This window comes from Heloderma suspectum, chromosome 13 (assembly GCF_057233095.1).
Source record: "Heloderma suspectum isolate Gila_16-S chromosome 13, 16-S_ref, whole genome shotgun sequence".
In the NCBI taxonomy this organism is placed as follows: domain Eukaryota; kingdom Metazoa; phylum Chordata; class Lepidosauria; order Squamata; family Helodermatidae; genus Heloderma; species Heloderma suspectum.
Window position 1 is genome coordinate 28,727,612 of NC_139470.1, and position 14,927 is coordinate 28,742,538.

General features: G+C 46.0%; 1 protein-coding gene across 3 annotated transcripts in view; it reads right to left on the minus strand.

Moving 5' to 3' along the window:
• The window catches only part of POLE (DNA polymerase epsilon, catalytic subunit), a 73,468-nt gene that overhangs the window by 29,134 nt on the left and 29,407 nt on the right, over positions 1-14,927 (minus strand). For all 3 annotated transcript variants that reach the window (XM_084819564.1, XM_084819566.1, XM_084819565.1), the window contains exons 17-29: positions 14,231-14,359; positions 13,406-13,508; positions 13,137-13,283; positions 12,201-12,346; positions 10,053-10,201; positions 7,999-8,091; positions 6,633-6,777; positions 5,088-5,245; positions 4,652-4,847; positions 2,111-2,325; positions 1,800-1,902; positions 1,533-1,613; positions 225-347 (exon numbers count right to left, since the gene is read on the minus strand). In XM_084819564.1, coding sequence (XP_084675690.1) covers positions 225-347; positions 1,533-1,613; positions 1,800-1,902; positions 2,111-2,325; positions 4,652-4,847; positions 5,088-5,245; positions 6,633-6,777; positions 7,999-8,091; positions 10,053-10,201; positions 12,201-12,346; positions 13,137-13,283; positions 13,406-13,508; positions 14,231-14,359 — 1,788 coding nt within the window. The remainder of the gene's footprint in view (positions 1-224; positions 348-1,532; positions 1,614-1,799; positions 1,903-2,110; positions 2,326-4,651; positions 4,848-5,087; positions 5,246-6,632; positions 6,778-7,998; positions 8,092-10,052; positions 10,202-12,200; positions 12,347-13,136; positions 13,284-13,405; positions 13,509-14,230; positions 14,360-14,927) is intronic.

Genomic DNA, 14,927 nt, shown 5'->3' on the forward strand with positions numbered 1-14,927 from the left:
CTCTGTTGTTGTGTTCTAATTGTTTTTAATTGTGTTTTAAGATATTTGCATATTGTTGTTTTTATCAGTGATTGTAAGCTGCCTTGAGTGACATTTTGATAGAAAGGTGGGGTACAAGTCAATTTTTTTTTTAAAAAATCAATTTATTAAAGATTTTTTTAAATCATCGATCTTTATCCATCCTGTGTAACCAGCAGGGAGAACCGCAGCCCTCTTGCCCTTACCTGTCTCTTGCCCTCACTTGTGAAAAGCTCACTGATTTTTTTCTGCTTGTATACATCATTCTTCTCCAACAGTTTCTTGTGCAGCCAGTCAGGGTGACGGACGCGAGGAACTGGGTTCTTCACCTATCGGGAAACTGCAAGTTTAGTTCCTTGGAAAGTTCTCTGACAATTTACCTTTACATCTCATGATTGTGTGAAGATACTGCCACTTTTTCTCATGAACAGAAGGAAGGAAGCTACACTACAAGTACAGAGATCTGCACCAACGGTGTGCCAGCCTAGTCACACTGTACCAAAAGTCTCAAGGTTCTTCAACTAGGAAACCCAAAGTTTGTGCTTGAAGTAAATTTGTATGCAAGTGTGGACAGGGCTGTTAAACATGTGGAATTTGATTGGGTGCCTCAGCTTTCATTTATAAAATAACAAAAAACAGACACCCCTCCTCCCACCCACCCATAATCTGGCAAATGGTCCCGTTTTTAATTTATAGCCTGTCCCATGGTTTTCCTTGCAATGTTGCTGTTTTATTTTACTGCCTTAATGTTTTTATTGCTAGAGGTCTTAAATTGTGCTGCAAGAATCCTTGAGAATTATATATTGAAAGGTCAGATATAGATGTCTTAAATAAATAAAACAAACTGCAAGATTCAAACAAGAAGGGAAAAATATACACTCTGCATAAGCAGTTCCATTAACATGATTTTTCTTAGCACGGGATCTGGGACTCCATTACAGACTACTCCTAGCAGCTGTAGGCATACAGGCGAAAGGGCTAGTCTTGGTACAAGAGGTGCTCCCTGAAGGTTGAAAACATTTTTTTACCCCCCTCCCACCCCACAACATACAACTTGAAGCCTTAACTTCAAGTCGTACAAATGCATGGACCCACAATATCCATAAGCGATATGGTAGTGATCATATCACTACAGGTGGTACAGACAAAAGATACCATATTAATTTTATTTATTCTGCTTTTCTTATCCCCTTCCTGGTGTGCGCAGGTGTGTTTCGCTCTAGAGCCCTATGTGTGCTCTGATTGCATGCGGCTCTTGTGCATTTGGACTCTTTCTAGAGCAGGTGCCAACTCCATTGTATGCAGCGTTTACCACTCTGAAAGGAATGGGAAAGGTCTCTGAGCCAGGAAGCTCCATGTCTGCTTTAGAGCTTTGCAGCTGACTATTGGATCAGAGCAACAGAGTCTAACAGATTCTGGGGTCATCGGAGGGAGGAACAGCTTCCTGTCTCATCACATCTTGAAAAAGCTGACAGCCTAGGCTTTCACTAATCACTCACCCACCCCATAATTACCTGCTGTAGTGCTGCTGGGATGGTAATAATTTTCTGGATTGTGTTGCCCAGTCTCTCAATGTAATAGTCCCAATCCAGGATCTATGAGCAGGCACAGAGAACTCTGGTTAAGACCAAGGAGAGGAGAAGAAATGGGCTTGTCTAGGAAAACACTTTGTAGACTCAAGCCAATAATGGGTAACCCTACAAAAGGGTATCCACAATAACCCGAGAAAAGGACAGCCCTTGGAGAGCCATGGCTCTGGAGGGCAGCCCCATTCCATTTACCATTCGGATGTCGAAATCCTGCAAGGAGGGGCTCTTGAGCCATTTCCGGAGATAGTGCCTGCGTACTGAGAGCTCAGCCTGGAAAATGGCTAGCGGGATGGCCCTGAGGAAAGGGGGAAATTTATTACTGCTACTCATTCAAAGCCAATTTGCAGACAAGCAAAGACCTCCCTTGAGGCATCTTCAGCATGTAGGTTCTGGTACAGCTTCCTTCATGTCTCAAAAAGAAACCCGATCTCAACCCCTTTGTGTGTGTTCCACCACCAACCAGACATAGAATGATATCTGCCACTCTGGATCCCTTGATATACCTCTCAGTGACTGGAGACCCTTCAGGTTTCTTAGAGATGATAAATCGGCAGCTCAGGCCTGCATCCTTCACCATCTGATCCCCAAGGAACTCAGCCAGACGCTTGGCTGTGCTGATAGAGGTGGATTTTTGCTCTCCATAATCCTCCAGCTTCCGGGACATGGATCGGTTCTCAGAGATCAGCTCAAACAGCTCCGAGTCAGGCATATTGGCAGCCTAGAACGAGTAAGGCAGGTTGGTTGCTTACCTGTAACTGCAGTTCTTTGAGCGGCCATCTGTGCAGACACGTATATCTGTGCTGTACCTGCACAGAGTTACATTTGAGAAATGTCTATAGCTAGGCTAGAGTTTCAGGGGGATGCCCTGTCCATACCCTCCAGGCACATGCCCCAAGAGTATGTGTTTCCCACTCAGTTCCATTTCTGAATGCCACAGCAGCTACATAAAGGAACAGAAAAGCAGAAAGAAAGGGCACAACAGCACCTGTAGCAGGGGAGAAGTGTAGGTTGCATGGCTGCACAGATGACTAGATGAAGACTAGTTACAGGTGAGCAACCAGTTTTTCTTCAAGGTCTCTGTGCGGTCCCACATATGGGCAGAATAGGACACTTAATTACAAAGGCACAGCAGGTGCTAAGAGAGAGCTGTGCATGGCCCTTTCAAAGCACTTATCCTTGCTCTTACATCAAACCCATAGTGGTGGACGAATGGAGAGGGCCATGACTGAGTGGCAGCGCAGCAGAAGTCTGGGACTGCGACAGCCCTTGTACAGTGAGATCTGATTGTTTCCGGAGTTGCGAGTTTTGCCAGCTGATAACAGAGGCCGACAGTCAAGGAAACCCAATGACAGAAGTGCTGGGCAGATGAGCCAAGTTTACTACGGTCTCTTACAAAGCTGGGTGAAGGGAGTAAGTGCCGTGGTTGCTGCCGTGAGACCTAGCAGCCACTGCATACGTGCCCTGACAGTCTGAACCCAGGCAACATCGGCAGGGATGTGGATGAAAGTTGTTACTGCAATGTTAAATTTTCCATGGAATCTAGGATGACACCAATGAATGGGACTTGGCATGTAGGTTTCAGACATGATTGCTTAGTGTTTACATGCAGGCTCACATTATCAAGAAAATGGAGTGTGGTAGAAAGTTGATCAAACAGCAGATGGCATGATGGGGCAACCAGAAGCCAATTGTTGAATATATGGAAAAATGTTGATGCAGATGAAGGTAGGTGGCAGCAACAGCCATGCATTTCATAAAGATACTTGGGGCTGTAGTGAGACCAAATGAAAAGACCCCAAACTGAAAACAATCCTTCAGGACAAGCTGGAGGAATTTGTAATGTTGTAGCTGGATGCTGATGTGAAAATGGCCATCTTTGAGATCAATGGACATGAACCAATCTCTGCATTGTAGCAAGGGTAGAATACTGGTGAGGGTTGCCACCCAGAACTTCCTGAGTCAGCATCCAGAACTTCCTGGGTCTGATGAAGGCATTCAAATCCTGAAGGTCCAGGATAGGGCAGAAATGACTATCCCTCTTGGGGACCATGAAGTACCTCGAGTAAAAATCCTTAGCCTCGGACCTCAGGGGCATAGGCTCCACTGCCCCTTCCAGAGGAGTATATTATTATAGTTATTTATACCCTGCCTTCTCCCCAGTACTGGTGTAGGTAATTCCCCCTCTAAAGGAGAAGACAAATTAATAGTGCAACAGAATCCATCCAGTGGAGGTGAACTCTATTGCATAGCCAGCCCTGATGATGGTCAGAACCTAATGGTCTGTGGTGATATTCTGCCACACACCTGCAATATCTTGGAGGCATGCCCCAAACAGTGGCTGAGGGAAATCTCAGGTGACAGTGGCATGGCCACTGGAACCAACATTTAGAAGGTTCTGATCATTTATGTTGGGGATAGATGACCTGAGCTTTGCTGCTGAAGTTTCTGCTAGAATGTAAAGTTGCCTGAAGGGATCTCTGCAAAGCCAGTGACTGGGACGGTGTGCACCTGGATGAGGACCCATGCTACTGGTGAGTCCAGCCATAGGTAGGCTGCTGGCTGGCAAGGCCCATATGATGGGCTGCATTATGGAACTTATGCACTTGGTCAAGAGTGTCATCAGTATTACTAAACATTTTCCCTAAAAGGGAAAATCTTCAGTTCAGATCTTAGCCTCTTGAGTAAGACCTGTGCCATGTAGTGTTGGTAACGTGACATGCATACCTAGCAGTTGGCCACTTGGAGGGATAACGCAGGAGAGATAATGCAACTACAGAATACACCTTCTGGCTGATAGTGTCCAACTTTTTTATTGCTTAAGTGTGCAATTAGAGGGTTGGGATGGGGCTCCCATCAAAACTACCCTATCAACAGGGGCAAAACCAGTATGTGGGACTGCACAGAGGCATCAAATAAGAATACGTAATTCTGTCCCCACTGCCCTTCAGCACCCAGTCATCTTCAGATGTACAAAAGGTCCTGTGGGGACGAGTTTGACCATTCTGTTACAGGAAAGCAAGAGACTCGCCTGAGGCCCAACTCACCTTGCTGTACAGTACATCAAGCCAGTAGTCAGCCACTTTGGCGACTGAAGCATAGACCTCCTCCAAGGTGGTGCCCTTCAGGAAGGCCTCAAACACAGAGGACTGGAAGATCTTCACCAGCTGCAGCTCCCCACGCCGTTTCACCTCAAACCCCTTCAGCTCAGCTAGGGAGCCGTCTTCGTTAAATACAGCATATCTGGTGTAGAGTCAACATCAGCATAGGCGAGACTGGTGTCTTCCTGCCCCCCTCCCCATTCTTTTCTGTGGCCTGTATCCAACTCCAACCTTCTTACAGCTTGAAAAGTGGGGGCTTTCAAAATCCCCACATACTAAATATTTAGCAGCAGTATTTTGGTGCCTCTAATTTCCCAGTGTCTATTTCACTGTCTGCCCATCCCTTCGTTAAGGAGTGGTATTTTAAGTCCTGGGCTCTCACCTTTTCTTCAGCTTTTTGCCCTCCTCCTTGGAGGCTGGAAGAATCATAGCCAGGTACGGTCCATCCACTTCAAAAAAGATGCTGTTCTCCGAGCGGGAAATGTACTTGAGTGACGCTGGGTCTACGAGCTCCTGGTACTGATCATTGGTAAACCCTTCCTATAAGCAGAGATGCACAAACATTTTGCCTTGCAGTCCTCATGCCGCACCCCACAATACCTTTTCATTGGGCATCTGAAAAACAAACTGCCCAGCTCAGTATCAAATATATCCACTGGCCTGGCTTGCATGTAACACTAACCTATGGTTTATTTAACTCACGGTTTGTTACCCTACCCAGTGTTCGTCTGGAAGACAAGTGAACTAACTGGTTGGTTCTCCTCAACTCCTGTCTTTGCCCGCTCCTTCCCTGTATCCCCAAATGCCTTTGCAGTGCTGCAGTATTGGCATGCAGAGCAGCTTTTTTTTGGTTTTTTAATGCTCTTGCTGCCACCTTTGTAGCCTGCTGAAACAACCCATGTTCAAACATAATGGCAACCCATGGTTTAAACAACCTAGAGTTCACAAACCAACAACAAATCACGAGTTCTTTCTGGGTTGTTCATGGTTAATAAACTATGGTTTGTTAGTGTGGCCATGCTCACAATTCACAACAACCCAGAATTCAACAACCCATACCATGAGTTAGCGTTACGTGTGAACCAGGCCATTGCCTCTGTGCCCAAAAGAAACTACGAGGGGCATTGAAGCTTCATTCCTGACCACATAAAGCCTGGTGTAGGCCTTCTTTCACTTCAAAAATTTCCATGGTGGTGTCCATCTGGATGGGAGTTGCAAATTCATCTTCTCTGACATAAGGACTAGAAACTTTTTTTCAAGCTAAGATTTAAGGAGTCCCAGTGGAGTTTCTACTTAGTACTACTCTTGTGCTTGTTTTGATCCAGCAGCAGTAGCACAGTATCCCATCCCATCTCCATGTTGGGGAGAGGGGTGTGGAACGATAGTCCCTTGCCATTTTTTTTTTTAATGAGAAACACTGGAAGATTTGCACTCCAATGCTTTTCAAAATAATCTTGGTATTAAATTGAACATCTTTCTACAGCAGTTCTCTCTCCAGAGAGTTCAGAAAGATGTCTCTCTGATTCCCAGGTGGTCTTGCAGGGCCAAGCCTGTGAACATCTGAAATGGCTTTCCATTCGTCTATCTAGCCCAGGACTGATTGACAACCAGTCTCCAGCGTCTCAGGCAAGGACCTTTTCCAACTTGCTACCTGGGATCATTTCGGCTGTAGATGCCAAGGACTGAATCTGGGACCTTCTGCACAAGGCAGGTGCTCTGTCATGGAACAATTGCTCCTCCTGATGACCCTTTACTGTTGTGCTAACCTACTGGTTTTCAGCAGTAGGATTCTGTCAAATGCTTTCACACTGTTCTCTGCAAGGTCATAAAGTGATGGGGCACTGCTGTGAGGCAATTTAAGGACTCTTCGCAGGTCCAGTGTGATCTGTAGGCCACCTATTGAGAAAAAAGGTGTGAGGCTCGTCACCTTCACCATGATGTTCAGCATGGCACCTGGATAGGAGATCGTCACTTTGGGCTTCTTGCCATTGGTTGACTTGATGACAAAGTTCTCCGGGAAACTGTTTGGAAGGACACACCAGATCCCATCTGTGTCTAACTCCAAGGGCCTCCTAGAAAGGGGAGAGCATTTCAAGATGGGAGGGCAGAGGACATGCTACAAAAATGAAACAATGCCAGTGATGTGGGGCGGAAGATTTCTCAAAATAGAACATTTTCAGTGCTCCATTTTTCCATTTTATAAGTTCATTAGTAATAATGAATGGATGCCAACTGCAAACATATTAGGCAGTCTTTCAGCATATTATGCACAGTTCTTTGGGTTGCTAGTATTTATTAGGTGCCAACAGTTTTCAGTACCTTTGTTTTTTCTTAAATGTAAACAATATAAGGAATGTACATGCTGTTGCTTTTTTATTTTTTTACAAGTATTCCAATAATAAATTCTAATATAACATTTAATCACATTAAGTATGCTTTAATTTCCCCCCTCAAATATTTCACATGGAATACTTGAGGTGACTGGGAGAAAAAATTAACACAGGATACTTTTTTTTGCATTGCTGCTTACTAAATGCAGGTAAAATAAACATGCTAGATTAGTTTGCTCTCTAGTGCAGGGATGGGGAACACGTGGCCCTCCAAATGTTGCTGGACTGAAACTCCCACTATTGTCTATGCTGCCAAGTGCTGATGAGAGTTTCAGATTACGCTATGCAAATTGATTTATTTATTTATTGCATTTATATCCTGCCTTTTTTCCTCTTGCAAGGAACCCAAGGCAGCTTACATTATCCTCCTCCTCTCCATTTTATCCTCACAACAACAACCCTGTGAGGTAGGCTGGGCTGAGAGTCTGTGACTGGCCCAAAGCCACCCAGTGAGATTCCATGGCCGAGTGGGGACTAGAACCTGGATCTCCCAGCTCCCAGTCCAACACTCTCACCACTACACCACACTGGCTCTCATCAAATAGGAAACCCACATCACTAAAGCACTGCTGAAGGTCATGTTGGCAGCAGCCTCTAGAGACGTGTATTGGATCCTTTTCCCCCCTCTCTGAATTGCTACGAAGACTGGCTTCTTTTTCTGGCATGACACAGGAAGGAACAAACCATGGGGAGAAGGGGAAGGTGCCTTTGAGCCCAGACTGGGGCCAACCATTTCTTATGGCTGGAGACAGAAGACAGCCAAAATTGGACCACTCACCCTGTGTCAAATAGGGAGAAGGAGCAAACTGCTTTTGGGCAACATGCAAGCACCCAAGCTTGAAATTTGCTCTTATTTACCTGCCCACATGAGCAGTCTTGCAACCAGCCCATTCCATTACTCACCCAATCTGCTCTATCAGCTCCCTGGCCTGGGTGATGATGTTAGCGCCAGTAAAGCAGACGATGCCAGCCATTTCCATGGAGTACCACCGAGCTCTGTGTAGAACGGGAAGAACGTGGGTAAGAAGAGCTGCTACTGCCCCAAGCCTGCTGGCTGGGGAAAACACATTTGGTTTGTAAAGAGGTTTTCACTGTCATTATTGTAAATTGCCTTGAGGACTGATTTGATCAAAAGGTGCCCAGAAGACTGGTGGGGTGTAGTGGCTAAGAGTGCAAGCTGGGAAGTCTCAAGTTCAAAGCTGTGAACGCACAAGGTGGCTCTGAGCAAGCCAACATTCTCTCAGCCTCAGTCCCTGTATCTTATTTATTTACAATAATTGTATACCGTATATCTTGGAGCTGTACCTACAGTATTTTTCTATGTATTGACCAATACCCAACATTCCAGTAGACTTCAACATGACCAAAAAACAGAACCCTGAATGTGGAAAGCAGAAAGAGGCAGGCTTGATTCTTCGGATGGAGGGACAGTAGCCCCCACCCCATGGGTGGCCTTGAGAATGCAAAGCAGTGTATCATGCAAGTAGACAGCTGTCATTCAATCCTACGGGGAAGAAAGGCACTGCACAAAATCTGGCCTGCACCTCTGGCCCAGCTACTAACAAGACCGCAATCAAGGTAGGGGTATGTGTGTGTATGCATATAATGTGTCTTTGTGCACAGTGCACTGCATCTCCACACAAGGATGCTTGAAAATATAAGCCCTCTGTCTTTCCAGACCCCATGATAACAATGGGCATTTTGCTAGTAGAAATAATACCGAACTACCTTACAAGGTTGTTGCAAAGCTTGAGACAATGCACGTGAAGCATTTCGAAATGTTTCACGAACGTAAGAAAATTCATGCTGGATAAAACCAAAGGCCTCCCTAGTAAAGCACTGTGTTTCCACAGTACCCAACCGGAGGCCCACAAGCAGGACATGAGCGCAACAGCACCCTCTGGCTTGTATCTGCCAGTAGCTCATACTCACACTGCCTCCCATATTGGAGGTAATCTACTGCCATCATGACTAGTGGCCATTAATTTATTATTATTATTTATTACATTTATATCCTGCCTTTTTTCCTCCTTAAGGAACCCAAGGCGGCGTACATGGTCCTCCTCCTCCATTTTATCCTCACAACAACAACCCTGTGAGGTGGGTTGGGCTGAGAGTCTGTGACTGGCCCAAAGTCACCCAGTGAGCTGCCATGGCCGAGTGGGGACTAGAACCCGGATCTCCCGACTCCCAGTCCAACACTCTTGCCACTACACCACACTGGCTCTCTTAATGGGTTATATCCATTATGCTAGTGGAAAAATTACAAGCACTGATATTGTTCTGCTAGCAGTTGCACAGCCCGTAGCAGAACCAGCACAAGCAACAAATAGCCTGATGAAGTTGTATTGAGTTGTGCAATGCCTTGAGAAGCGGAATCAAAGTGCCGGATTTGATACTTCAGCAAGGATGAAAACAGGGTTTCCAAAAGTGGTAGACGCTTTGTCCTGGTAGAATGGGTTCAACCCAATACGATCCAATAGCCTTCTCCTCTTCCATGAATTTGTCTCATCCCTTTAACCCTCCAATTTTGTGGCCATAACTACATCTTTTGGTAGTGAATGCTATCCTAGAACTATATACTGTGTGAAGAGGTCTTTCCTTTCATTTGTCCTGAATCTCCCACGTCTCAGCTTCATGGGATTCAGTATATGAAAGAGGCCTATCCACTTCCTCCACATCATGCTTAATTTTATCATGTCCTGCCTTTATATAGGATCCATAAGATCCTATGTAAATGACACACATTGGTAGAAATTCTAATAAACAAAGTAAGAGATGTTACAGAATAACAGGACAGCTAGGAGATAAGAAAAAAGGGGTTCCCTCTTAAAGTGGACAGTTTGGAAGCCAGCACAGAATTGGGGAAAAGATAGCACATCTGGGGCAAATTATCCTTTTTCTTCAGGTGCTTTATAAGATCACCTTGCAGCCATGTGTTTTGGTCCCTCACTCACCCTTTGCGCATGACATATCCGTAAAAGGAGTTGAGGATGCACTTGTGTGCCAGCTGCAGGGAATCATACAAGATCTCCATGTTCTTGCAGCGCTTCACTTCCGAGGCGTCACCCATCTCCATGGCTGCAGCCAGCTTCTTCTTCCACACCTGGGACAGGCAGATATAAAAGACTATTGGCCCGTGCAAGCCGTGGGTTACCTCTGAGTAGCTCCCACTGATAAGTAGATCCTACTGACAAGCTTAATCTTTTAATGCACTCAGGCTGAAGCACATTAATAAGTGCTAGAAAATAAGTGAGCCCTTGTAACAGCTCTGGGCATCTGCCTCTTGTGTGTGCCATCACAGGCCTAATATCTTTGCTAAGCATCCTTGAGACCCAGTGGGTAAAACTGGGATGTACAGAGGCCCCTTCAACATGGAATGCAGGGCAGTTAAGCAACTCATGGTTCACAAAGATGCCTCCAGAACTTGCATTTGCCAACTGGCAGGACCTGCCCTGAAATGGGCACTCTGTTACAAGCAGTCTTTGCACCAACACTCAAGGAGCCCTCAGAGTTGTTCGCCCCAGCTGGGATGGAACAACCTCTGCTGTGGCTTTCTATTAAGACTCAGATGAAACCGGGTTACAGAGACAATGAAATGAATGTGCTCCTTGGCTCCTAAAAGCAATGCACTTTCAGCAGCAGGAAACTTCTTGCTCTGAGTGCTTCACAATGGCAGGCTCCCTTCCTGTCCTGATTTCTTGATCTGGATTCACATGGGGAGAAAAAGATTTCCAGCCTGTTGCTCAAAACATTTCAAGTAAAATGGAAGATGGCGCTAGAGCTGATCAGACGCCGTGTCACAGCTGAGGAGGCAGGTTAGAGACTGGGAGAGAGCAGCTGCTCCTACAACTATCAGGGACAAGGAGCTAATTTTAATAAGCCCTGCCTATTAGAGCAAGTGGGAGCAGAATACCATACACCACTGATGGAGAATCCCTTCTATTTTCTTCCCTACACCCCAAATTTTAATTGAATGGCTTTTAGCCAAAGCAAGCATAGAGACCGAATTTTCATATTTCCAGACCACTAGTCCCATTGAGAACATAAGAGCAGCCCTGCTGGATCAGACCAAGGGTCCATCTAGTCCAGCATTCTAGTCACACAGTGGCCAACCTGCTTCCTGAGGGAAACCCACATGCAGGACACGAGCACAACAGCACCCTCCCATCCATGTTCCCCAGCAACTGGTGCACATATGCTCACCGCCTCTGGTACTGGAGGTAGCACACAGACATCAGGACTAGTAGCCAGTGATAGCCTTTTCCTCCAGGAATTTGTCTAACCCCCTTTTAAAGCCATCCAAATTGGTGGCCATCACATTACTACTTTGTGTTGCAGAGCAGAGTTAATGCTATGGTGCTGACAGAAATTACTTGGTTTTCTATTTCCTTTCTTCTCATACTTTGGCTCTGTGGCTTGCCCATTTTGACAACTTTTTAAGTTCCTAAGCTGCCTCAAGCATTTGCAGAGATAGCACATACAAGCAAGCAATTTACAATGTGCTAAAAACAGCAGTCTAAAATCAAAAAGGAAAAATTAAAGACAGACAGTCCAAACTAATATTGAATCTAGCTGTTAGTGTGATAAAAGAAGTTTCACAGAAGTGGAGCTCTGCAAAAGCCCTTCTGCCTTAAAGCAAGCAGGACTGGCACTGGGGAAGGCTCTTTCTGAGGCGGACCAAGCACAAAGTCACCTGCATAGCTCTGCCTCTAAAGCAACTGGGAGAATAGCTCGCTTCTGGGTAACCTCCATCATTGAAGAATAAGTAGACCTTACATTGCTTCTAGAAGCTAAAACAGATCTGGGTTGTACATCTGGGAAGTCATTCTGCAGCTGTGTTCAGTCTCACAGCTGATCTAATTTCCATATTGTGGGGGTCTCTCAATAAGGCCCATCCCACAGATCTTAACACAAGGGGGTTCACAGAGGGAGGAGGGCTCTCCGATATGCAGATCCCAGGCTGTGAATGGCATTAATGGTTTATTTATTTTATTTGTACGTCACCTTTCTGCCAAGAAAAATGGCACTCAAGATGGCTCAAAGTTTATGAGCAACCTTTATTGCGCAATCACACATCTTAACAAAGTAACAAACAGGAGCACCTTATGTAGTCCCTTGAACTCATAGCGCCGGTCCCGAAAGGCCCGCACAGTGTCCACATAGAAGGAGTTCTCCCGCTGGCAGATGGTAGTGACACGCTCCTCCACTTTTGTCACATGGATTTTCTTGTAGGCTTTGCGGCAGTAATCTGCTCAAGAGATGTTGCAGAGATAGTTTATTCTGAAATGCACAACTCTTCCCAAATCACATTCTCATCCCCACCCATCAAGGTATTATTTGAGGTGAAGAAACAGTAGCCTATGTGATATAACTGTCAAGGTAATACTTGAACAAAGACCTGTGCAACTCAGCAAGCAGCACGTGAGGGCAGCAAGAGCGCTCCTTTGCATCCAAAATATAGACAGAGGACTCAGTAGCGTAAGGAAGCAGGTATCTCTGTACAGAGGGGAATAAGCAGACTTTGAACAGCTGCGCTCTAAGCTGAGCCCTCAACAAGCTAGCATGACAGATGAAACAGTGAAAAGTACCAAATTAACTGCACTCGCTGGAAGATCTGTTCTATTGCTGTAGTTGGTCTCTCTGGAAATGATTTAGACTTTTCATTTGAGCTATGTGCAGTTTGAAGCAGGCAGCACCTTGCTCTCACAAGAGCTGTACATCCCTTTTACCCCCCCTCCATTTTTGTTTTTCCCACAACAGGGCACATCAAGGTCAAAGAAAGCCCTAGTTTGACTAGATGATCTGCATCCACCATGCCTCAAAACCAGCATGAAGACTGCAAGTTCGAAGTAAAAAGCCAAGAACCCAAAGAACTGGGCAGCTCTCTACAACCCAAGCTGCATTATCTGTATTACAGGGCAGCCCTTTCAGTTACTCATCTGGAATGATATTGGAATGGCCTCCTTTTAGGATCTTGAGACAAACGAAGCCATGCTCACATACAGCTCCAGCTTGGAGCACTTAAAAGTTGTTCTCACCTGCCAAGCGCTTCTTCTCATATTTAGCTTGCTCCTCTCGAGACAGCTCATGGAATGCCCGGGGAGGCCCATCTGGGAAGAGAGAAGGGAACTTCTCCGACTCCAGCTGTTGTTGGATGCGGTGGTACTCGCTGCGGCTTGCAGGCACTGCAATTGGGAAAAGAGACTGCCGAGAACACCCTTGGATAGCACGGGATTGGAGAATCCCGACTATGAGAGTATTATGAGAGAGTGCCAAGCCAACAGGGCAGCAGAAATCAAATACTCACTGAATTCTCCCCTCCACTGCCAAGTCATCCTCCGCTGGCAGTTAGCACCTGGCTTGTTAAAGTCACAGGCAGCACATGTAACTTCATCCACCATCGCTGAGGGCTGAAGAAGAAAGAAAGTAGAAACTGGTTGGGGGAAGGAAGCACAGGAAGTTTTTAGGCCAGGTAAAGCTGGACCCTGTCGGCAGGAGAAGCAGCAGTGGACACCAGATGGCTCTTATTAGGTTCAGCCAGTTCACATTACCCTCTTAATGTGCACTGAAGCATCCCTGTATTGGTAGTGCTTCCAGTTCCAAGAGCCACTACAAACAACAGTGGCTGGAGCGCTCCCTTCTGGCCCTCACCTCCTCTTCTGCATTGCGCGCTTCCAGAGAGAAAAGAGCCACTGCCAGCCACCTATTCACCCTCTCAGCAGCCTCTCCCTAGGAAGAACATCATAGCACTGGCTATTTTCCTTCTTGTTCCCTCTGAAAGCAGCAAGAAAGCCACCTATAGCGCCTACCTGAACTGGAAGCCGTTGCAGGCTTAGGGAGGCTTCAGTACATATCCCTTATCACGAAGGTAACATTTTTGCATTTCTACAATATGAAGTACAAATGGACCCCATGGATCATTTTAACAGGAGGATAGGAAAAAAAGAATCCTGAACTTGTACCTTAGGACCACATTAGAGTCCCATTTCCTGTGGGACACTCTCCTATGACCCAAGGGAACTGTAAGCACTTCACCCAAGAGATGTCAGTTCCTAATTAGTCTTTGATATCAAACACCCAGGGATACTAACAGAGGAGGAACTCCTTGCTTCTTTGGAGAGGCACTTCTCACCTGCAGCCTGTTGGTCAGGATAATATTTGGATACATGGCCCCCACATCCAGATGGTAGATAAGAGGACACTCAATCCTGTTGGGAACATCCTTCAGGGAATTCAGTTTAACTTTGATTTCATCACAAACCTGTGGCAAGAGGAAAACATTGGTCTGCCAAGCACACAGTGCTTCACCAGGGTCTTCAGAAGGCAATCCAAGTCACTCAAGAACACAGTAGGAAGGAATACAGAAAGTTGCCTTATACCAAGTCAGACCTTCGGTCCATCTAGCCCAGTGCTGTCAACACTGACTGGCAGCAATGGCTCTTCAGGGTTTCAGGCAGGAGTTTTTCCAGCACTACCTGGAGATGCTGGGGATTGAACCAGGGACCTTCTGCATGCGAAGCAGGGGCTCTGCCAATAAACCATGTTGCCTCTCATGCACAAGGCTAATACCAGGGGTGGTCACACTGTTAGTCATGGGCCACATGCGGCTCACAGAGAGTTCAACAAAGTGGTCAGCAGGTCAGAAGCTAAGGGTGGGAGGAAGGAAAAAGGGAGAAGCAGGGGAAGAGATAGAAGGAACAGGCACAGCAACAGGGTAGGTGGATGGAAAGTCAAATTCTACGACACAAACTAGGGGGCAGGAGGTATGGGTCAAAACAATCCAATCACTGTTGCCCCATTTCCTATCCAGGACCACGCAATGCTGTTCT